At 39.4% G+C, this 23,512-nt stretch overlaps 1 protein-coding gene across 3 annotated transcripts in view; it reads left to right on the top strand.

The window, feature by feature from the left end:
- pip4k2aa (phosphatidylinositol-5-phosphate 4-kinase, type II, alpha a) overlaps positions 1 to 23,512 on the top strand; it is a 296,126-nt gene that overhangs the window by 156,780 nt on the left and 115,834 nt on the right. For all 3 annotated transcript variants that reach the window (XM_063044236.1, XM_063044235.1, XM_063044237.1), the window contains exons 2-3: positions 11,036 to 11,133; positions 19,191 to 19,287. In XM_063044236.1, the coding sequence (XP_062900306.1) occupies positions 11,036 to 11,133; positions 19,191 to 19,287 (195 nt within the window). The remainder of the gene's footprint in view (positions 1 to 11,035; positions 11,134 to 19,190; positions 19,288 to 23,512) is intronic.

The raw sequence follows: 23,512 nt of genomic DNA, 5'->3' as shown, positions 1-23,512 counted from the left end.
AATTTTTCATGGTATATGTGAGTGATAATGAACCTGATCCTGATATGGGTCTCTAATTTATACTGAGAGTGGGAAGGGGGCAGGGAGAGGGGAATCATCATGTTTGGGAGAAAAAGGAAAGAGCAGAAAGCACCAGAAATACATTCTGTAATGTAATGATCAATAAACAAATTGCTTGGGAGTAAATGACCCCTGCCTCGTGTCTTAGGGCTGGGTGTGTCTGTACCCACACTACCCCTCACCCTGGCTCTGTCACCTGTCTCTCACCACTCCCATGGTGCTCTGCCATCACTGTTCCCAACATCCTTTGCTCCCACCAGATTTACAAACGTGTGTGTGCGTGTGCGCAAGACTTCTGCACAGTACTGTAGGCTTAATCAAATATATATTAGACCTTATACTTGTACCGAACAATTTTGTGGAAGATCAGATTGGAAAACCAGCGCCTCCCCGTGGACCAGCCATGAGACTGAAGTGTCCTGACTTTAAGATTCTCATGGTTTACTTTCTGGGTTTTGATGATGGACTCAGGAACCTCTCTTGGAGCGCTGGCTTTTTTTGGAAAGCCCACTGAACCTGCGTCATTTATTCTTTTAAATTGATGAATGATTCCATTTGTTTACATGAGAGGGAAATTGTTCTGAGGGAAATGGGTAGTTTTCTAGTAATTATATTTAAAATTAATTTAGTTCATTTAAATAGATTGAATTGTTTACCTCAATGTATTTAATTGTTTCTAAGTGTTTTATTAAAATTCCATTTGTTTTTTAAGTGTTGATTTTCAAATGGATTTTTTATTGTTGGATATTCAATAACATAGACATTATGGACATAGATGTTTAACAATTTTCCTAGCCATTTGCCTGACAGCATGGTTTGACCAGTGAGAATCTTAAAAGTTCAGGACACTTCAGTCTCGTGGGTGGTCCACAGGGAGGTGCTGGTTTTCCAATCTGATCTTTCACAAAATTGTTTGGTACAAGTACATTTGTATAAGGACTGAGCTTTGGGGATCAAATTGGCATTGCAAAGAATGGCCAATGTCAAAGAGGGGAAAAATGTCCTTCATAGTTATTCTGAGTTTGGTGTTTGGTAGAAATACCACTAATATCTGCGTCTTTGATCATTGCAGCTGGTAATTCACTTAGGCAATCAAATCTAAACAATCACACAGGCCAGATGTGCATCTTGGCCCTACGTGGACCCAGTGCACTTAGAACCCTGGAGATTTCCTAAAATGTCTCATTTTCTTGTAAGTACACATTACTTCCACAATGAATGTTGTAGCCACCCAAGTAAAACTTCAATTGCAGCTTTTTCCAGTGTATGTTTCATTATGTATCATGCAGATCATGTCTTTAACATAACCAATGCAATGCGTTCCTGTTAACTTTACATTTTATTTTATTTTAGTATCTCTGGTATAATGTAGGGTTACTATAAAATTGAATTGGTGCTTTAATGTAGTTCTTCTAATCCCAGTCTGAAAATGGAGTCTGTAGTTTTGTATAATAGCTTCTGCCTGAAATTAATTACATACTTTTAGCTTTTCTCCCCAGAAAGCCCCCCCAATAACTTGCAAACACAAGAGTATAATATTGCTCTTTTGCAAAGTGAACTTCAATTTGTTAGGTGATTAGCAGCAGTTTGAATTATAAAATATTCAATAATTGTTGCTAACAGACCAATAACATCAAAACAATAACATCGGTATAAATGTATCCCAGCCCATTAGCATTGAGCGATTTTCCCAATGGGTAAAATTTACATTCTCGACAGTGCATACAGTTGATCTGAACAATTAAATTATCTGTTGCTGGATTTAAGAAGTCTTCAGGTGATTAAACAGGCTAATCCTTTACAAAATGGATGTAAGGGTTGCGACTCATTAATTTTTTTTGCTTTCAGCTGTTTTAAATAGTTATAGGTGTATCTCTGTTCGCCAACATTTATATTGGGCTGGTAATTGGGTTATTTCCAGCTATGTGGAGTCCTGATTAGGGATTTTAGTTTAAAAAAAAAACAGAATTCATTATTCTATGGTAAAATACTTTTATTTGAGGTTGTGAGATTACAATAATCTAATGTAACAGTTGACAATAGGGTACACTTTCATTTCCCTCTGATCCTCATGAATACTTGTGATTGTGCCGAGGATCCATCCAATGAACAATTGACTAGGCCTCATTGCTACCTCATATGGAGGGTCTGAGTCGGGGAGAAGGCAGGAGAATGGGGTTGAGAGTGATCATACATCAGCCATGATGGATTGGCGGAGCAGATCTCGATGGGCTAAATGGCCTAATTTTGCTCCTCTGTCTTACGGTCTTCATGACTATGTAAGCCCCTTAGACAAGGAAATGGGGCTACATGAGTGGCAGTGGTGTTATTATTTTAAAAAAATAAGGTAACACATTGTAGACGTATTGACCATAAAAGTTTCATACTGTTTCTTCTTTGGTATAGATTTTTACTATAAATAATGCTTTTTAATTTTAAAAAATGAACAAGTTACTGACCAAGTCACTTTCCCCTGACTGCAACACACCTGCTTGTTCAAGAATCAAGATGCAAGATTGCTTAATGTTATTTCCAGTACAGAAGCGTAGAGGAGAACAAAATAACTGTCATCCAGATCCGATGCAGCACAAAAGCAACACAATAAAATAAAGAATACAACAACAAAAAAGACGTAATAAATGCTGTGTATATACATAAGATTGCTTATATACCTTGATTGTATGTTCACTAAGTGGTGCTAGTCGCAGGAGTGTCTGTACATAAGGTGATTGACAAGGGTGGGTTAGTGGGTGGAAGTGTTGATCAGCCTTATTGCTTGGGGAAAAATAACTTGTTGAGTCTGGGGTCCTGCTGTGGACGCTGTGTAGCCTCGTCCCTGATGGGAATGGGACAAGCAGTCATAAACAAGATGGGTGGATGTTACTGATGTTCATGATGTTACTGGCTCTTTTCTGGTACCATTCTCTATATATGTCCTTGATGGAGGATAGGCTGGTGCCTGTGATACATTGGGCAGTTTTGACTTCCCTTTGTAGAGCCTTCCTGTCTGCCGCAATGCAGTTTCTGCCGCATGCAGTTTCTGCCGCATGCAGTGTCTGCCGCAATGCAGTTTCTGTCGCATGCAGTTTCTGCCGCATGCAGTGTCTGCCACAATGCAGTGTCTGCCGCAATGCAGTGTCTGCCGCATGCAGTGTCTGCCGCAATGCAGTGTCTGCCGCATGCAGTGTCTGCCGCAATGCAGTGTCTGCAGCTTGCTAGATGCTCTCTGCTACACAGCTGTCGAATGATGTCAGTATAGATGTGATGTCCAGCTCTCATTTGCCTCCCTAGAAAGTAGAAGTACTGGTGAGCTTTCCTGATTGTGTAGAGTGTGTTCTGGGGTAATGAGAGATGGTGTGAGATGTGTACTCCCAGGAGTTTGAAACTGCTCGCAGTTTCCACTGCTGTGCCACTGATGTAAAGAGGGATGCGAGTGATGCCAGTAATCTCAACTCTGCATTCCTGTTTATCCATAGTAAACTTTCATCCCTCTGCTTATTAAGAATATATCTCCAACTTCCTTTAAAATTATTCAATTACTTTATTTTCACTGCTCTTTGAGGAACAGTGTCCCAAAAACATTCAACCCACTAAAGAAAATAAAATTGCCTCATCTCTGACACAGATGGATAAACCTTTATTCTGAATTCCCCCACAACAGGAAGCAGTCTTTCCAAATCCGTGCTCTCAAGACTCCTCAAGATCTTGAATATAGTCATAGTCATACTTTATTGATCCTGAGGGAAATTGGGTCTTTATCTTGCTCTTTTAAAATCAAACGTATACTAGTCCACCCAACTGCTTTATAACGATTGCTAAAATAGATATATTCCTATTTTTGTATATTATATTCCAAATTGCCAGAACATTGTGCTCACACTTAATCTATCAAATTCACTTTCCCATTTCTGACAAGCATCTTTTTGACCTGAAATTTTGATGCTGTTGCACATTCCTGAAATGCTGCCTACCTGCCAGGGTGTTTACAGCATTTTCTGCTTTTAATATTTATGTGCACATCCCCTTCACAACCAACTTTCCTGTCTCTTTATGTGCCATCATCAGAGTTAATAACCATTCTTTTGCTGGGAAGGTGCCAGACCCATTGCAAGCTGCTTCCTTGCAGATCTACTCATTATTTCTATTATTATCATTTTACCGTTTTAGCTCATTCTATTCATGCCAAAATGTTACCTATTTAATTGTTTTCTATGATTTTCTTACTTTACAAAGTAAATAATTAAAGTTACTTCATCCAGGCTAAACCAAAATCTCTCAACCTTCCAATTTCTGAAAAATGTTATTCAATCAAGATTTCAGTCTTTATAATGCTTTCATTCTTCTATAGTTATACACTTCATCTCAGAGTCAGAATCGGGTTTAATGTCACCAGCATATGTTGTCTTTACAGAGTAGTACAATGCAATACATAATATTTGAGAAAAAAAATCAAAATACAGTAAATATAAATAAATGGTTAAATTCAATAAGTTGTGTAAAAATAAAAATAGAAATATCGAAATAACGAGGTAGTGTTCATGGAGTCAATGTCCATTCAGGAATTGGATGCAGAGGGTAAGAAACTGTTCCTGAATCGTTGAGTGTATGCCTTCAAGCTTCTGTACCTCCTTCCTAGTAGAGTGGATAGGGGAAAACCAGTGGATGTGGTATATTTGGATTTTGAAAAGGCTTTTGACAAGGTCCCACACAGGAGATTAGTGTGCAAACTTAAAGCACACGGTATTGGGGGTATGGTATTGATGTGGATAGAGAATTGGTTGGAAGACAGGAAGCAAAGAGTTGGAATAAACGGGACCTTTTCAGAATGGCAGGCAGTGACTAGTGGGGTACCGCAAGGCTCAGTGCTGGGACCCCAGTTGTTTTTCAATATATATTAATGATTTAGACAATGGAATTAAATGCAGCATCTCCAAGTTTGCAGATGACACGAAGCTGGGCGGCTGTGTTAGCTGTGAGGCGGATGCTAAGAGGATGCAGGGTGACTTGGATAGGTTAGGTGAGTGGGCAAATTCATGGCAGATGCAATTTAATGTGGATAAATGTGAGGTTGTCCACTTTGGTGGCAAGAACAGGAAAACAGATTATTATCTGAACTTAAAAACGCAAACACGAGGAACTCTGCAGATGCTGGAATTTCAAGCAACACACATAAAAGTTGCTGGTGAATGAAGGGTCTCGGCCCAAAACGTCAACTGTACCTCTTCCTAGAGATGCTGCCTAGCCTGCTGCGTTCACCAGCAACTTTTATGTGTGTTATTATCTGAATGGTGGCCAATTAGGAAAAGGGGAGGTGCAACGAGACCTGGGTGTCATAGTCATTGAAAGTGGGCATGCAGGTACAGCAGGCGGTGAAAAAGGCAAATGGTATGTTGGCATTCACAGCAAGCGGATTCGAGTACAGGAGCAGGGAGGTTCTACTGCAGTTGTATAAGGCCTTGGTGAGACCACACCTAGAGTATTGTGTGCAGTTTTGGTCCCTTAATATGAAGAAAGACATTCTTACCATAGGGGGAGTACAAAGAAGGTTCACCAGATTGATTCCTGGGATAGCAAGACTTTCATATGAAGAAAGATGGGATCGACTAGGCTTATACTCACTGAAATTTAGAAGATTGAGGGGGGATCTTATTGAAACGTATAAAATTCTAAAGGGATTGGACAGGCTAGATGCAGGAAGATTGTTCCTGATGTTGGGGAAGTCTAGAATGAGGGATCACAGTTTAAGGATAAAGAGGAAGCCTTTTAGGACCGAGATGAGGAAAAACTTCTTCACACAGAGAGTGGTGAATCTGTGGAATTCTCTGCCACAGAAAATAGTTGAGGCCAGTTAATTGGCTATATTTAAGAGGGAGTTAGATATGACCCTTGTGACCAAAGGGATCGGGGGTATGGAGAGAAAGCAGGTACAGGGTTCTGAGTTGGATGATCAGCCATGATCATACTGAATGGCAGTGGAGGGTCGAAGGGCCGAATGGCCTACTCCTGCACCTATTTTCTATGTTTCCTGGTGGTAGCAATGAGAACAAGGCATGGCCAGGGAGATGCGATCCTTAATGATGGATGCCACGTTTTTGAGGCACCACGCCTTGAAGATGGCCTGGATACTATAGAGTCTAGTGCCCGTGAAGGAACTGACTAAGTTTATAACTCTCTGCAGCTTGTTTTGATCCTGTGCAGTGGCTCCCACCCCCATACTAGCTGGTGATGCAGTCAGTTAGAATGCAAAAACGCACTCCGCAGTACATTCCTGCTTGTGGCCATCAAACTTTACAACTCCTCCCTTGGAGGGTCATACACCCTGAGCCGATAGGCTGATCCTGGACTTATTTCATAATTTACTGGCATAATTTACATATTACTATTTAACTATTTATGGTTCTATTACTATTTATTATTTATGGTGCAACTGTAACGAAAACCAATTTCCCCCAGGATCAATAAAGTATGACTATGACTATCTGTAGAAATTTGTGAGGGTGTTTAAAGCTGAGACTGTTAAGATATCTCCAACTGTTTCTCCATGCTTCTGTTTCTCTGATATCTGAATTTTGCTGTTGTTGCCATTTGACTCTTGCCCTCCCACTCTCATCCATCCTTCTAATAACATTTAAGTTTGGGCACTTAATTTTTGTGTGCAGTCTGATTAGTTGTGCCCACATTAATTGCAGGCTTCATTTGTGATGGTTCTGGAAATCCTTAGTTTTTTCTATTTTGGATTTTGAAATTTGAAAGAATAGGGTAAGAGTTCGGCACGGACTAGAAGGTCCGAGATGGCCTGTTTCCGTGCTGTAATTGTTATATGGTTATATATGGATTAAAACTGATTTTCTAAACATTCTGTGTAAATCTGCTTAATTCCCATCAAATTAGCAGTAAAATACTGCCAATGTTGCTTGGCATTAAAATAGCTGGGTTTGAATTAGTGAACCAAAGTTTGTCTCATCCCAAGACCTTCAAAGCAACTACTTTTAGTTCCTGCAAAACCATGCCACAAACCTCGAACAGATTTGACTATGAAATCAGATTATATCCCTGCAGTATTTCCTGCCCTTGACCCTTCTCTCTACCCTCATTCTCTAAATACACTTTGCTAACCTCTCATACTCCATTGTCCAAAAGCTCTAGTTTGATGAAAATCCAGTCAGCTAAACCTATTCACAGTTATTCCTGCACTTCAAGTACATCTTAAACTTACACTGACCCCCTGTTTCTGATTTGCATTAAAGTCAAATTTCAAATTTCTCCTTGCCTAACTATATCCTACCTCTATAATCTTCTCCAGACTTGTAGGCCCTTCCTTTGTAACCTGACTCTTAATTTTATTTATTTCACCATTCCATTATTCCAGAATTATTTATTGAATCCTGTGGGATTTTAGGTAGTGCAATTTTCCACCTCATTCACCATTTAATTTCTAAATAATTCCATTTGATAGTCCTTTCCACTGATTCTCCATGGCTCGCTGTCCATCCTTGTACCCGTAACTAGTATTGAAGAATTTTAGGTTACTGACACGGTAGCAGCGTGCTTTCTCTCTGATTGTAGTTTAATTACTCCAGCTTTCTTTATTATAAGTATATTGGAAACTGTTCAGAGGTTTACAAAGTTGAACCTGGAATGTCAGGGCGTCTTAGAGAAAATAATGTCTTTGAGGAATTCCTGAGAGATTTTGATGGGATTGATTTGGAGAGGACCATTCCATTTGTGTAGAATTCTAGGATGAGGGAGATGCTCTTTAAAAGTAAGAGAAATTCTGTCTTGCGGGATGCAGGTCATTTTAATATTTTCAATGCAGAGATGGATAAATTTTTGATTAGCAAGTGGGTGGAAGGTATGCACAACGATATCAAAGAGGTCACAAATCAGAAGAAAAGCAGGGCAACAACAGGATGTATAAAAGCAAAAGACGGCTCTACAATTATGGAAGAAGGAAAAATAATGCAAAGATGGTCAGGATACATCAAAGACCTATAAGACAACAAAAACTGAGAGGACATCTTTGATATTGGCAACAACAACGAGGGCCCAACAATACTGAAAGAAGAAGTGGAACATGCTATGAAGAAAATGCGAAAGGGGAAATCATCAGGACCAGATAACATTCCGGTTGAACTGTATGAAGCGCTAGAAGATTTTGGTGTAGAGAAATTAACAATCTTATTGAATAGAATATACAACAGTGGCAAAGTACCAGAAGATCTTTTAAAGACAGTATTCATTGCACTGCCAAAGAAACCAGGTGCAACAGAGTGTGGACAACACAGAACAATTAGTTTAATGAGCCACCTCACAAAAATTCTACATAGAATCATCATGCTCAGAATAAGAAACAAAATTAAACCAGAGATCAGTGAAGGACAGTGCAGCTTTGTCGAAGGCAAGGGAACATCAAATGCCACTTACATTCTCAGGAATATTATCGAAAGGTCAGTAGAAGTACAACAAGACCTATACTTCTGTTTCATTGACTACACAAAAACCTTTGACACAGTGAAACACCATGTCATCATGACAATGCTTAAAGATATTAATATGGATGGAAAAGATCTAAGAATAATTAGGAATCGCTAGTCATAGTCATACTTTATTGATCCCGAGGGAAATTTGGTCTCATTACAGTTGCACCAACCAAGAACAGAGTATAAATATAGCCATATAAAACCATAAATAATTAAATAATAATATGTAAATTATGCCAGGAAATAGGTCCAGGACCAGCCTATCAGCACAGGGTGTCTGACCCTCCAAGGGAGGAGTTGTAAAGTTTGATGGCCACAGGCAGGAATGACTTCCTATGACGCTCAGTGTCGCATCTCGGTGGAATGGTCTCTTGCTGAATGTACTCCTGTGCCCAACCAGTACATTATGTAGTGGATGGGAGACATTGTCCAAGATGGCTTGCAACTTGGACAGCATCCTCTTTTCAGACACCACCATCAGAGAGTCCAGTTCCATCCCCACAACATCACTGGCCTTACGACTGAGTTTGTACTGGCAACAAAGTAAAGCCATACGGATAGACAATGAGATTGGTGAATGTCAGCCAATGAAGCGAGGAGTCAGACAGGGTTGTGTTCTATCACCAGACCTGTCCTCCCTGTACAGTGAAGACATCATGAGAACCATACGTGACCTACCTGGAACAGGTATAGGAGGATACAATATCAACAACCTCCGCTATGCGGATGATACAGTACTGATAGCAAAAAGTGAAGTAAATTTACAGAAACTAGTATCTACCATCAACACAGAGAGCGAAAGACTTGGCCTAATCTTAACCAAAAAGAAAACTGAAGTAATGGTAATATTAAAGAAACCTGATATCCCAAACTGTAGGACCGTATTGGGAAATGAAATCCTGAAACAAGTTCACAACTTCAAGTACCTTGGATCATGGGTAACACCTGATGGCAAATGCGAAATGGACATAAAAGCAAGAATAGCAATGGCAAGAACAGCATTTATAGAAATGAGAAACATCCTGATGAACAAGGAAATAACAATTGACATCTGCCTTAGAACTCTCAGCTGCTACATTCTTCCTATATTGATGTATGGCTGCGAGTCATGGACCATCACAAATACAATGGAAAAAAGAATCAGTGCAGCAGAGATGTGGCTCCTCAGAAGAATGCTATGCATATCATATACGGACAGGATAACCAACGAAGAAGTGCTACAGAGAATGAAAACAAAACATACATTACTTTAAAAAAAATCAGAAAACAGCAATCAAAATTCTTTGGACACATCATGGGAAGAGAGACTTTAGAACATTTAGTTACAACTGGAAAGCTGGAAGGAAAAAGAAGCAGAGGCAGACAGAATGAAAATGATAGATGGAATAACATCATGGTTAGAAACAGGGGAGGCAACAACTACAATTCGGAGGGTCAAGGACCGTGATGGATGGAGAGACATGATCGCCCACACCGAATGGCAAGGCACCTGAATGCATGATGGAAGGTTACCAGAGGAAAGTGTTAATGTGGAATTAAGGTTACAATCAAATCACTCATTATCTTTCTAAATTACAGAGTGCTCCTGCTCATAAGTCATATGTATTTAAGAAAATATCAGCTTGTTGGTCACTTGGGAAAGTGAGCAAGAGCTGGATGAGTGCAGCTCTAAAACACCAACAGACATTGAAACCATCTAGGTCAAAGCAGTCTGCGTTATTGATATGCTCATTATCTCTCATAAAATTCATTCCCTCCAAAGCTGCTGCACCTCTTGGGAATTGGGAATTGAACTTCCCAATTCCTCAGCCTCCATCACCAGGAGAGCCATGGATAGCAGGCACATGGGAATACCACCACTTTCAGGCTCTCCTCCAACTTGCACAGTGTTCTGATCTGGGGATATGTCACTCTTTCTTCATTGTTGATGAACATACACCATAGCAGTTAAGACTAGGCAATAAATTCTTGCCTTGCCAGTGCTGCTCACTTCCCATTGAATAAATAATAATATATACTGCCTTTTCCTTGACAGTTTAGAATATTATGTTGTGTTTTCACAACCATACAAAAAATGTATTGAAATTGCAATAACATTGCAATAAGAACTGATTATTAGGAGAATAAACAATTAGACAAAAGCAAGCCAGAATGGAGATTAATTACAATTAAATTTTAAATATGTATTAAAGTTCATTATGCTGGTTTGCTAATAAGCAATGGATATTTTGAAAAATCTGCCAAAGCATTCAGAGGCCAAAATAGCTAATCTACAAGTTTGATGACCTGAGTCAGGTTTTTCTTGTTTTGTTCTTGTGCTCTAAACATTTTGAGCCAGGCTTTTTTTCATTAATATTATAAATGCCAAGAGTCAGATATTCTAATGTCTCCGTTAGAAGTTATTCTGATATTAAAAAAATGACACTTTCTCCTGACATTAACACTGTAAACATAGTATATTTAGTATATTTTTTGAAGTTATCTTTTTCTTTCAGATCAATGAGTTGAGTCATGTCCAAATTCCAATTATGTTGATGCCAGATGACTTCAAAGCCTACAGCAAGATAAAAGTGGACAACCACCTTTTCAATAAGTAAGTTGATTACCTTGCAATCTGTTTAATTGTCGTTGTCTAATTACATTTGAAGGTAATTTTTGCAAAGCATTAGAAATATGCAATGATTTCAATTTTTCTTAACATTTTCACATTGCTGTATCAACTTGCATGAGAATTTAGACAGTTCTCACTCACAGAGAGAATATAAACAAAATGTTGGAGATTGTTTACGGGTCAAACAACATTTGTGAAGAGAAAAACAAGGTTATCATTTCAGGTCGATGAGCTTTGAAACATTCTAGTACAAGGTCATCAATCAGAAATGTTAACACTGTTTCCCTCTCCACTGGCTGAACACAGAAGGACATTCTGCTCACCAACATAATTGCTTGTGCAGCAGATGGGGCACCATCAATGACAAGACACCACCGTGGGGTTATTACTTTCTTGGTAAAAGCTGACGTCGAACGTATTTGCCTTTCACTATGTCATTTACGGACAACATCTTATCAATGTCATTTACGGACAACATCTTATCCCAAAAGTCCTAAGTGATCAGCTGCACAAATCATTAAGTACCGTTATCACAGTCAAGTCAAGTCAAATTTATTTATAAAGCACATTTAAAAATAACCCTTGTTGAGCAAAGTGCTGTACAAACAGTGGTAAATAAAATCAAGTCCCATGCTCTCAATTCTCGACTATTGTACTTTGTACTGAGAATGAGGAACAGTTTAAACACTTGTGGCTGCACACAGAAGAAAGATGGCTCTCAAAACAAGACTGCCTGAGACACTTTTATGCACTTTGTGATAAAATTCTTTGAAGACTCAAATGCTTCATTCAGTCATCAATTCAAGAATATTAGGTGTGACATTGCTTATTTATCAAAATTATTCACGAAGTTTAATGAAATCAATCTTCAATTGCAAGGAAATGGTGAGTCAAATCGATCGTCTCCACATGTCTGTTCACGTTAAATGTATTTAAGTGTAACATCGGCTGTCGTGACCTTTACCAATATTTGTGCCTCTCCAAGTTGGAAGGAAAAGAAAGAATACCAGATGATAATTTTCAAGTATACTGTCAGAGAGACATGTCAGCAAGGTTTCAGGGTTTTCTCTTGATCCAAGTTGCAGATTGGGTAATAAATCCATTCCTGAACATTTGTAATGAGGAATTAACAGGAAGGATGAAAGAAGAAAGATCTTGGCCTGAAACACCAAATGTTATTCATTTCCATAGATGCTGCCTGACTCGTTGAGTTCCTCCAGCTTTTTGTGTGTGTTGCTCTGGATTTCCAGCTTCTGCAGAATTTTTCGTGTTTATGCTGTGTATACAGCATTTTTTAAATATTTTCAATCACTCACAGGTACTCTTTACTTAATTTGACTTCTGATAGGTTGTCGAGATCTCAAACTTATTGACAAACAAAAATATATTATATCACTGTATAATCACATTATATAATCTTTATTATATCTCTGAAAGACAGAGAGCATTTGATAACCTTTGCAGTATTTTTTGTTTCCGTTTAAAATTGTAACATGTATTTAGTTGACTTAATCTCTTGGGAAAGATTTGAAAATGAGTTATTGAACAACAGAATGACTGGTAATTAGTTTATCAGTTCGGTCACGTATACTGTAATGCAATGAAAAGCTTTTGTTTGCATGCCACCCAGACGGGTCATACAAAACGTACAAGAGAAAAAGCAATAACAGAATGCAGAGTGGTGGCTGTACAGTTCAAGAGGGCTTTTAGGTGGAGAAGAAACTTCTAGTGGATGGAGGACTGAAGAACAATCTAAAGTTAATGAAAACAGGTGACGAAAGGAATTCTTGATTGTTAGAGTTAGGATTATTTGACAGCTGAAATTGTTGTGATAAAAATTCCAGAATATGACAAGAACTCAACATTAAAGGCTTTCAAAAACAGTTACAAATCTTCAGCTTGAATTTTGTAGAAGTTTCAGAACAGATGCAAATCCTAGAGGTACAAGGGACTGCACATAGAATCATGGAGTTATACAACCCAGAAACAGGCCCTTCAGCCCATCTGCTCCATGCCAACCAAGGTGCTGCATCCAAGCTAGTCCCATAACATTCTGAACCTTTCCAATGCATGTCCAATTCTTTCAAAAATTGTTATTGTATCTGCTTCAACCATTTCCTGAGACAACTCATTCCACATCATTCCTCAACCCTTTGTTGAAAAAATGTTGCCTCTCAAGTTCCTAATAAATCATTCCCCTCTCACAAACCTATGCTCTCTAATTCTTGATTCCCCAACCCATTCACCCAATCTATGCCTCTCATGATTTTATACACCATTAGAAGGTCACCTTTAAGTCTCTTGCATTCTAAGGAATAAAGCCCTAGCCTGTCTGTCCTGCCCTTATAACTCAGTCCCTCAGGACCTGGCAACGTCTCTGTAATTCTTGTTTGTACTCTTTCCAAGTTAATGGTTTTGTTCCAATAGCAGGGCAATCAGAATTGAACACAATACTCCAAGTACATCCTTGTCAGTTTCATATACAACTTGCATCACCATCTGCCAACATATATACTCAATGTCCTGACTTATGCAGGCCAGAGCGCCAAAATCCTCCACCATCCTGTTTATATTCACTTTCAGGGAACCATGTACTAGTTTGCCTAGATCCTCTGTTCAACAGCACTCCCTGGGGCCCTGCCATTCACTGTGAAAGTCCTACTTTGACCAAAATGTAACATCTCACACTTAACTGAATTAAACTCTAATTGCCATTCCTCGGCTAAACAGGTGAAGATACCCCTGTAATTTTTGTTACCGTTCTTCATCTTCCATTATACGCCAATTTTTGTGTCATCTGCAAACTTATTAACCAAGCCTTAATTTTTTTTATTGAAGTTGTTGATACAGATGACAACAATGACAGCACTGACCCCCTGAAGCACAGCACTAGTCATGGGCTTCCAGTTGAGAAACAATCTTCCACCATCACCTTCTGTTTTCCACCATCAAGCCAATTGTGTATGCAATTAGCCATTCCAAATGGGTTTAATCTCCCAGAGCAGCCTACTATATAGAGCCTATCAAAGGCCTTACTGAAGTTCATATAAAACACACTGACCGCCATTCCTCATTGGCTTTCTGGATCACAAGATCAAAAAACTCAAAAAATAAAAATCTTAACATATGATCTTCCCATGCACAAAGCTATGCTGATTACCCTTAATTAACCCTTGTCTTTTCAGACGTATGTATGTCTTATACCCTCAGAATCCTCTCTGGTCTGTAGTTCCCAGGATTTTCTTTGCTGCCCTCCTTCAGTAAAGGCACTATATTCACTAATCTCCCATCTATCAATACCTCAGATGATGATGCAGATATCTCAACCAGGGCCCCATCTGCCTCAGGACTCACCACCAGGTTCAAGAACAGTTACTACCCCTCGACCATTAGGTTCTTAAACAAAAGGAGATAACTACACTCATTTAAGAATTCTTTTATCTTGTGATTTCATGCTCATTATTTGTTATTTATTTATTATCTCCATTAGCACATTTTGTTCACAGTTACTGTTCTATAGGTTTACTAAATATGCCCACAGAAAAAAAGAATCTCAGGGTTGTATGTAGTGACACGCATGTACTCTGATAATAAATTTTACTTTGAACTGTTGTGACGAAGGCCCGTCACTGACTACGGACGGCACATGGTGCACTCGGTAAAACACTCATCCCCAGCAGTAATAGTGACTGGGTCTGAAACAGAGCTGCTGCATGGAGCTGTCTCATATCGAGGCAGCAGCAACCTGCACAGGTGTGCTGATGGTGGAGGATACCATCTTTAATTGGATGATTGAGTTAATTAGCTTTTGGTTGGTCTAGGGGTAGGGGCTTAGCAGTTATATGCCTCAGGTTACCAAGGCATTAAGCTGGATGCCAACCGCCGTAAAACAAGATACAGACAGGCTTTGGTTTTTTTTTCTTTTGTGTTTAGTCTGAGGGTGGCTATATATATATTTTTCCCAGTTTTTTTCTTGTTTTGAGGTAAATAAAAGCACCTCAATCTATTTTTGCGACTCAAGCCATCTTGTTATTTTATTTAAATAATTGACCTACAGTTTTTTGTGACAACTGTACATCGTCAGACACTGGAGATCTTTCTACCTTCATACCTTTTAAATCATCCAGCACCTCCTATACTTTAAGGCAGACTATGCCCAAGACTTCCCCATTTACTTTGCATGTCTTTCTCCATGGTATAAACAGATGAGAAATATTCATTAAGGACATCACCCATCTCCTCTGGCTCCTCATGATAATATCCCATTTAGTCTTTGATGGGCCCCCTATTCTCACTCTAATTACTGCTTTTTCCTTAATATATTTGTTAAATCTCTTAGGATTTTCTTTAATCTTCTCTGCCAGAATTATCTTATGCCCCTTTTTTTGTCCTCTTGATTTCCTTCTTGAGTAGATGCCTGCATCCCCTATACTCCAGGAACTCACTTGATCCCAGCTGCCTACACTTGTGGCTCAAGCCTTCTTTATCTTCGCTAGGGCCTTCATATCCCTCACCATCCATGGTTCCCTACTGCTACAGCAAGATGTTCCTTCATAGGAACTCAGCAGATTCAGGCAGTGTCAATGGAGGGATATGGGATACAGGTAGTTGATATTTTGGGTCGACAATTCATCTGGACTTCGAGTCCAGACGAAAGATTTCACGGGAAATAGTGACTCTCTGTTTCCCTCCATAAATGTTGCGTGACATGCTGAGATCAAATCCTAGCCTTAATTTTTTGTGAATATTTTTGTTTTAAAGGAAGAAAGCTGATGTAATTAATTCACTGCAACATGCAATCTTCCAAAGGGACAGCTGTTTTATATTAAAACTTGTATGTACAGGAACTTTCTTTAAACTTTCCATGATAAGTTTCTACATTCTAATAATTAACCTGCCTTTGTGAATCATGATGAGCTTTCCTCCCAGTAACGGTACTGACACAATCACGTTCTCTATCGCAGGAGACAAACTAATCACTGACATTACTATAAATCCACTAACTGACAGCTACCATGAAAACACCTTCTCCCACCTAATCTCCATCACTTTTTCCCCTTGGACTCTCCATTTCTGCAATTCTCAAGGAGGGGTTATCGACTCCAGGACTCCTCCGAAATGCCCTCCTCCTTCCGGAAACATGTTTTCCCCTCAACTGTAGTTGATGGAGCCCTCAACTGCATTTTCTCAATTTCCCGCACTTCTGCTCTTGCCCTCCCTCACCGAGGCAACAAAGAGACAGGATTCCGCTGGTCTACATCCTTCACTCTGCCAGCCTTTTCAGTCAGCACGTCATCCTCGTCCATTTCCACCAGTTGTAATTGGTTCCAGCCAGTAGTCACATCTTTCCCTCCCCGCACCTTTCTGCTTTCATTGGCTTCTGGTTTGCTCGTCGATCCTTCCCTGTGCCATGGTATATCTCCTGCAACCATAGGAGGGGTAACACTTGTCCGTGCTCCTCATCCCTCATCACCATCCATGGACACGATCAGCTCTTCCAGGTCAAACAAAGGCACACATCCACCTCCTCCATCCTCATCTACTGTATTGAATGCTCTCACTACGGCCTCCTCACCTCCTCTGTGTCATCGAGGCCAAGTAAAGACCACGCATCAGTTTTGTAGGTTATCTACAATATGGTCTTTACACAGTGGTTATCCTCATCTTCTGATACACAGCATTTCAGCTCCCCTTCCTATTCCCACACTTAGTCTTTGGCTTTTCATTGCCAGGCTGAGGACAGCCAGGGAGAACAGCATCTCATTTTCCACCTCAGTAGTCTTTAACCCAATAGTGTGAATGTTGAAAGTTCCAATTTCAGGTAACCCACATTCCCTGTGATCCTTTTATTTCTCCTTCTGGTTCTCCTGTGCTACCTCGTTCCACCTGCCCTTCATTCCTCCGATCTAATTCCACTTAGCAACTTCCTTACTTTCCAGATTGCATATACTTATTGGATCTGCCTGCTAGCTTTACATTATTTACACAATTGAACACTGCAATCCCTCTGAACATTGCTCATTTGCAGTTTCTCCCCATATAGATAATAATCGATCCTCCCATTTCTCCTATAACTACATTACATCAGACTTCCCCAAATTTGCCAGATTTTCATCCAAACTATCTATACCTGTTACGGGATGCCATTGTCCTCATCACAGCATGCCCTTTGGTATTATTGGCAAACTTGGAAACCTTGCATTTCATTCAGTCAGCACAGTTATTAATATAGGTAATAAGCAATTCAAGGCCAAGAACTGATTCCTGGGCTACTTCCCTAGTTACATTCCTTCAGCCTGAAAAGGATTCATTTATTGATAGCCAGTTTTCAGTCTATGCTAACACACTTTGCCCAGGACTTTGTGCTCTTAATTTATTCATTTACTTCCTATGTGGTACTACAAGTTGCCCTCAATCAGCTCTCCCTGTCATATCCTCAAAGAATTTGGTCAATCTTTTCAAAAATAACTTGCCTTTCAGAAAACCATATTGACTAGTTTTGATACGTTCAACTTTGAAAAATAATTAGTTATTTTCACTTTGATTAACGCCAGAATCTTGCCAACAACAGATGTTCCCTGCTCTATTTCTCTCTGTCTTTCTTAAATAAGGGATTCACTTTGGCTGCTTTCTCATCTTCCAATATGCTTCTGAAATACAGTTTTGAAAATTTACAGCCAAAGAGTCCACTGTTTCTGCAAACACGAGGAAATCTGCTTTCTTTAAAACTCCATGGTGCAGGCCATAGGATCTTAATGATTTGTCCATCTTATATTAGTGATTTTGAGGAGGGATCAAAATGTATGTTATTGTCACTTGCAGGCCACAGTAAGTACAGATTGGCAACAACATCTCCTCCACAATCTCCATCAGCACAAGTGCACCACAAGGCTGTGTGCTTAGCCCCCTGCTCTACTCACTTTATACTTGGGACTGTGAGGCTAAGCACAGCTGTAATACCATATTTAAATTCGCTGCTGACACCACTGTCATTGACTGAATCAAAGGTGGTGATGAATCAGCATATAGAAGGGAGATTGAAACGTTGGCTTGGTGGTGTCACTCAATGTCAGCAAGACCAAGGAGACAATTATTGACTTCAGGAAGAGGGAACCAGAGGTCCATGAGCCATCAGAGCTGGAGAGGGTCAGCAGCTTTAAATTCCTCAGTTTTATCATTTCAGAGGATCTGGCTTGAGTCCAGCTGCATCATGGCCTGGTATAGAAACATCAAAACCCTTGAACGGTAAAGCCTACAAAATGCAGTGGATACAGCCCAGTACATCACGGGTAAAGCTCTCCCCACCATTAAGCACATTTACATGGAGCACCATCCATCATCGAGGACCCCCACTATTCAGGCCATGCTCTCTTCTCATTGCTGCCATCAGGGAGGAGGTACAGCGCCCACACCACCAGGTTTAGGAAACAGTTACTACTCCTCAACCATCAGGCTCTTGAACCAGAGGGGATAACTTCACTCAACTTTTCTTGTCCCATCACTGAACTGTTCCCAAACCTATGAACTCATTTTCAAAGACTCTTCATCTCATGCTCTTGATAATTACTGCTTATTTATTATTAATATTTTTCTTCTTTCTATTTGTTTTTGCACATTTGTTGGCCCATCCTGTTGGGTAAGGTCTTACATTGATTCTATTGTGCTTTTTATATTTACTATGAATACCCACAAGAGGAATCCCAGGGTTATATATGGTAACATTTTTGTACTTTGATAATAAATTTACTTTGTAATTATACTTTGTATGGAAGCAGATTGTGATGAGGACATTCTGATTCTGCACATATCACTTGAATTTCTCTAATATCTGTTGTGATTGGGATTTTTAGCATTTCCTCTCTTTATTTAAAATTAGTCCATCTTTTTTTGGGGATATTTGCAGGGTCATCCACAGTAATCATTATCAATACTGCATCATTTCTTATAAATCTACTTTTCCCTTGTCATTAATTGGAATGACTTTACTAGTATATATTGTAAATAGAATGCAAACTAAGAGATTTTGTTTTACTTACCAGGGAGAACATGCCCAGTCACTTTAAGTTTAAGGAATACTGCCCTATGGTCTTCCGAAATTTGAGAGAGAGGTTTGCCATTGATGATCAGGATTTCCAGGTAGGTCACTTTGCAATAATTTAACACTTCTGACAAGGTTGCCATTTAATAACTTAGGTTGGGAAAAGATTTTCTTTGATTTCTCCACTTGATTAAATATTTTAAGCAGAGATTGCTTAATGAAGCTGAACACCAATCACAAGGCAAATGCTTGTTGGCTGACTTGGAAGCTATTTATTCTAAGGTTAAAAGTGATCCTTGATGCTGAGGACATTGTCGGTTCATCACAGGAACATGAAGCAGTATTGATCATTAGTTTTACCAATGATCAAGTAATTTTCATTTAGCAATTAACTTCTCGATACCTGCACATGAGGAAAAATAATATGGTAATATCTGTGAATAGTATTTGCATTGAATAAATAGTGAAATTCTTCAGTATATTGAAAATCACATTGTTAACTCTTGATTCAGCATGAATCTAAACATACCTAATTTTCAAAACTATATTGACGTGCAAGAAATTGCAGAGCTAGAGAATCTGAAGGTGTTCACCATGTAAAGTGCTGCTTCTCTATTTGCAACTTTCCCATCTTGCAAACAATAATATTCTTGAAAGTTCTGATATGGTGACTGCAATCCAGTGACATTATATAATTTGCAGTGTGTTTGGTCTAATGCTGCATTGTGCACAATTACCTTGATAGTCCTGACACTTCTGGATTATTTTGTTTTATTTTAGTGTTATAACTATACAAACACCACAGAGCAATTTCCATGGTACTGTTTGTAACTGTGCTCAACGGAAGAATGGCTTAGGACCAAATTCCACTCTCTAGCCAATGATCTTTTGCAATATGGGTTTGGTTATTGGTAACACAACTTCACAGAATTTACTGAATCAGAGAGGCTAGCAAAATTATCAGGGTCAGCAATGATCCTTCATTTCCATAGCAAATATCACTTTACAGTTGCGACAAATTCTATTTCAAAGCATTTAGGATGATAATCTGTTAATTTCAGCATTTCATTCTTTTAAAGAAACTTTTTTAACATAACAAAATGGAACTAACAAAGAATACTTGCTCTACAGATGTCATGGTTTCAACCTATGCAACGTATTTTTTTAAAAACTTTATTTGCAAAATAATAATTGAAAGAAAAGCCAGAGACTATAAAATGCAATAAAATGAATGATTAAATAAACTTGATCAGATGGTAATCAGTGACTACCAATATTGTTCTTGCATATTTCAGTTAATTCTGTACCAATCAGCCCAGAAACTTGAGCTCATGTAGAACCCATCTGGTTATGTTGAACCAAGTCTTCCTGAATCAGTTCTCCACCCACTTGCAGCTGATCTATTCTTAGCTAATTACGAAAATGTCAATGTTGAGGTGGTTTTGTGTCTCTTGTGCCACACCCATCCACCATTTCTGTAACCTTGACATTTACAACACCCTAAGGTTTATTCAACGTCCAGACTCTTGTACACTCAGTATCTATTGTGGTCCATCATTGACAACTGTATTAATCAGCTATGTAATGGTAGAACTTCCACCTAAAGCGGCCTAACTCTCTGCCATTTGCTAGGACCATAATTTTAAAAATACCTCTGTTACAAAGTTTATGGTTAGACTTTCTAATATTCCTTCTTTTGCTAAGTATCTATTTTTGAATGACTATAGTTTTGTCAATTGCCTTTTTTCTATTTTGAAGTTTCTGTACAGGTGGTCAGCCACTTTGGGGTCATATGTGCTTATATCACAATTTCACTGTGGAAATGTGAACAGCAGTCCAGAATGGAAAACCGCTTAGAAAAAGATGGCAAAGACAGGATATGTATTCAACAGGGTCATGATAACTTTTAAGAATCGTATATGTTCTTTCTGACTCGTTTGGGTTTACTCAGTTGTAAATTTGTGTAATCAATTGTTCTGCCCCTTTGCAATTCTTGTTTAGTTTAACTTGCACTCTTTGAGAAGAATAGCAAGTTATCTCCTGTCCGGAGAATAATATCATTGAATATTGTTTGAAGAATTTTCCATGTTATCTTAATGAGGTTTTGTAGGTTATTGCATCTGAGTGTGAATTGAAAGGGTTTTTTCCTCCATTTTAGAATGATTAGACTGCAATTTTGATTTCTTTTTGCCTAAGTGCTTTGAGAACCGTATTAATACCAAGTAATGTCATGGAAGATGTAAGCCAAATTAAACACAGAAATAAAATCACCACAAAATGAATTTGATGGTATAGTTATGTTATTTGCTGGAAATCGTACAAAAGCATTGGGGCAAAGCAACACATTTGAAGAAATCTACTAAAATTGCAGAAAAGATTTTGACATAAAAATAACCTGTCGCGCAAAATGCAAAACTTCATTGCCAGATAGAATATCTATCCCTATGTTCATAAGAAACTTTGGTCAGATGTTATAACCTATGAGCCAGCTGTGCTGGGTGCAACCAGTCGTGTGGCTCGTGATCTTAGCAGTTTAAGTGGGTGAGCATTTTTTTAGAAGTAGCAATCACACTAGGATCTTTTGGGTCGGTGGTACATGGGAATGTGAGGTGTCATGAACATGGAGAGCTGCACTGGTGGAGATGAAAGTAGTGCGTGCGCATGCATATGTGTTTATGTAAGAGACAAAACTGTGTATTAATTTGGTGAAACAGAGCTACCAGTTACGAAGGGTGTTTATTGAAGGCTCAGGATGCCAGTGAGGCCATGTGTAGTCATACCGGGATCTGCATTTTAGCATATCCGTTTTACGAGTGTGAATCAAAGGAATACAATAGACATCATGAGTTCAGGCACACAAAAGTGGCAGATTCCTAAGTACATACTCTGCAGTTTTATGTGTGTACTGTTCAATTGGTACCTGACATTTATATTTTGCATAGTATGGGAATTAGTGTGGAGATATTTCAGGGAGAGGTTTTACCCAGCACATATTGAGGTCAGGCAACATCATGTTGAGAACCCTGATGATCCGAGCCAGCCCTTGATTCTGATTACGACCATTCATAAGCCCTTCACCCCCAGGGAGAAACAGAGCATTTTGTCAGAGTTGCCCTCACGTAAAGTCACGTGTGGGAATTTGGAGTTCTGGTGCAACCTGGAGAAAATGGTTGAATTTCACCAGGTGCACCTTAAAGATAAGCACATGTTGATAAGAGCAAAGAGCCCAATAGTCCGTAAGCCAGGACCCTAAATTTGGGCCACCGGTACCATCTGCGGGAATATTTTTGGCAAAGTATAAACCCCTAGTGCTAGAAAATATGTGATAGCATTGCTGCGGTGGTAGCTTTCTGTGTAGAACTCTATCAAGAATAGTGAAAGATCTCTACGGGGGAAGAGACTGGTCATGAGTTGCAAGGTATCACAGGCACACAGATGGTGAGGCATTGGAGGAGCTTCCTGACCAAAGTCAGTAACAAAAATAGTCTCATTAGCTTCATAGTCAATGAATGGAGGAAGGTGGAGTACAGAGCAAAGCTACAGGAGAAGATTCTGTATGCAACTATGAATAACAAATGTTACAGAATCACATCTCAAGACAGTGAGGAGGTGCCAACTCTTACAGTGTCAACATGAAGAAGCAGATGGCCGCCTACTTCTCCATGCTGCCCATGCCACAAGAGAGGGATACCAATCTGTAGTGATCTGCTCAGAAGACACAGTTGTCTTTAGCATTTTGTGACAAGGTTGAGGCCCCATTGTTCCAGAAGTGTGGTACTAGACCCCGGACAAGGCTAGTAGACATCAGGAAGGTTGCTGCCACTGTTGGCATAGAGGTTTGTAGGGCTCTCATCGGGTTGCATGTATATACAGGATGTGACACTGTAAGCGCTTTTGCAGGCAAAGGGAAGGCAAGTGTCCTAAAACTTCTGACCTGCAACAGGGAAACTCAGGACACATTCTTTGAGTTGGGTCAGGAATGGAACCTCTCCCCAAAACTGATGGACGAACTGGAGGTATTTACATGTCTCCTGTATGCCCCAAAAGCATCAACCATCAAGGTCAATGAGCTCAGCTATCACCTTTTCTGTGTCAAAAAAGGTGAAATTGAAAGTCATCAACTCCCACCATGCAAGGACTGCTTAACAAAACATGCACAGCAAGCCAACTACCAGGCTGGTATATGGAGAAGATGTTTCGAGAAGGACCCACAAGTGCCAAGCCCTGTTGGCAGAGGATGGAAGATGGAGAGAGAAGAGGAAGCTGAGCAGTTGGTGGTGCACTGGATGGAAGGCCAGCCAGCACCTGTTGCCGTCTTGGATC

The sequence above is a fragment of the Mobula hypostoma genome, chromosome 3 (genome assembly GCF_963921235.1).
Source record: "Mobula hypostoma chromosome 3, sMobHyp1.1, whole genome shotgun sequence".
Lineage (NCBI taxonomy): Eukaryota > Metazoa > Chordata > Chondrichthyes > Myliobatiformes > Myliobatidae > Mobula > Mobula hypostoma.
Note: the sequence above shows the minus strand (reverse complement) of the source record. Positions and strands in the feature narration are given on the sequence as shown.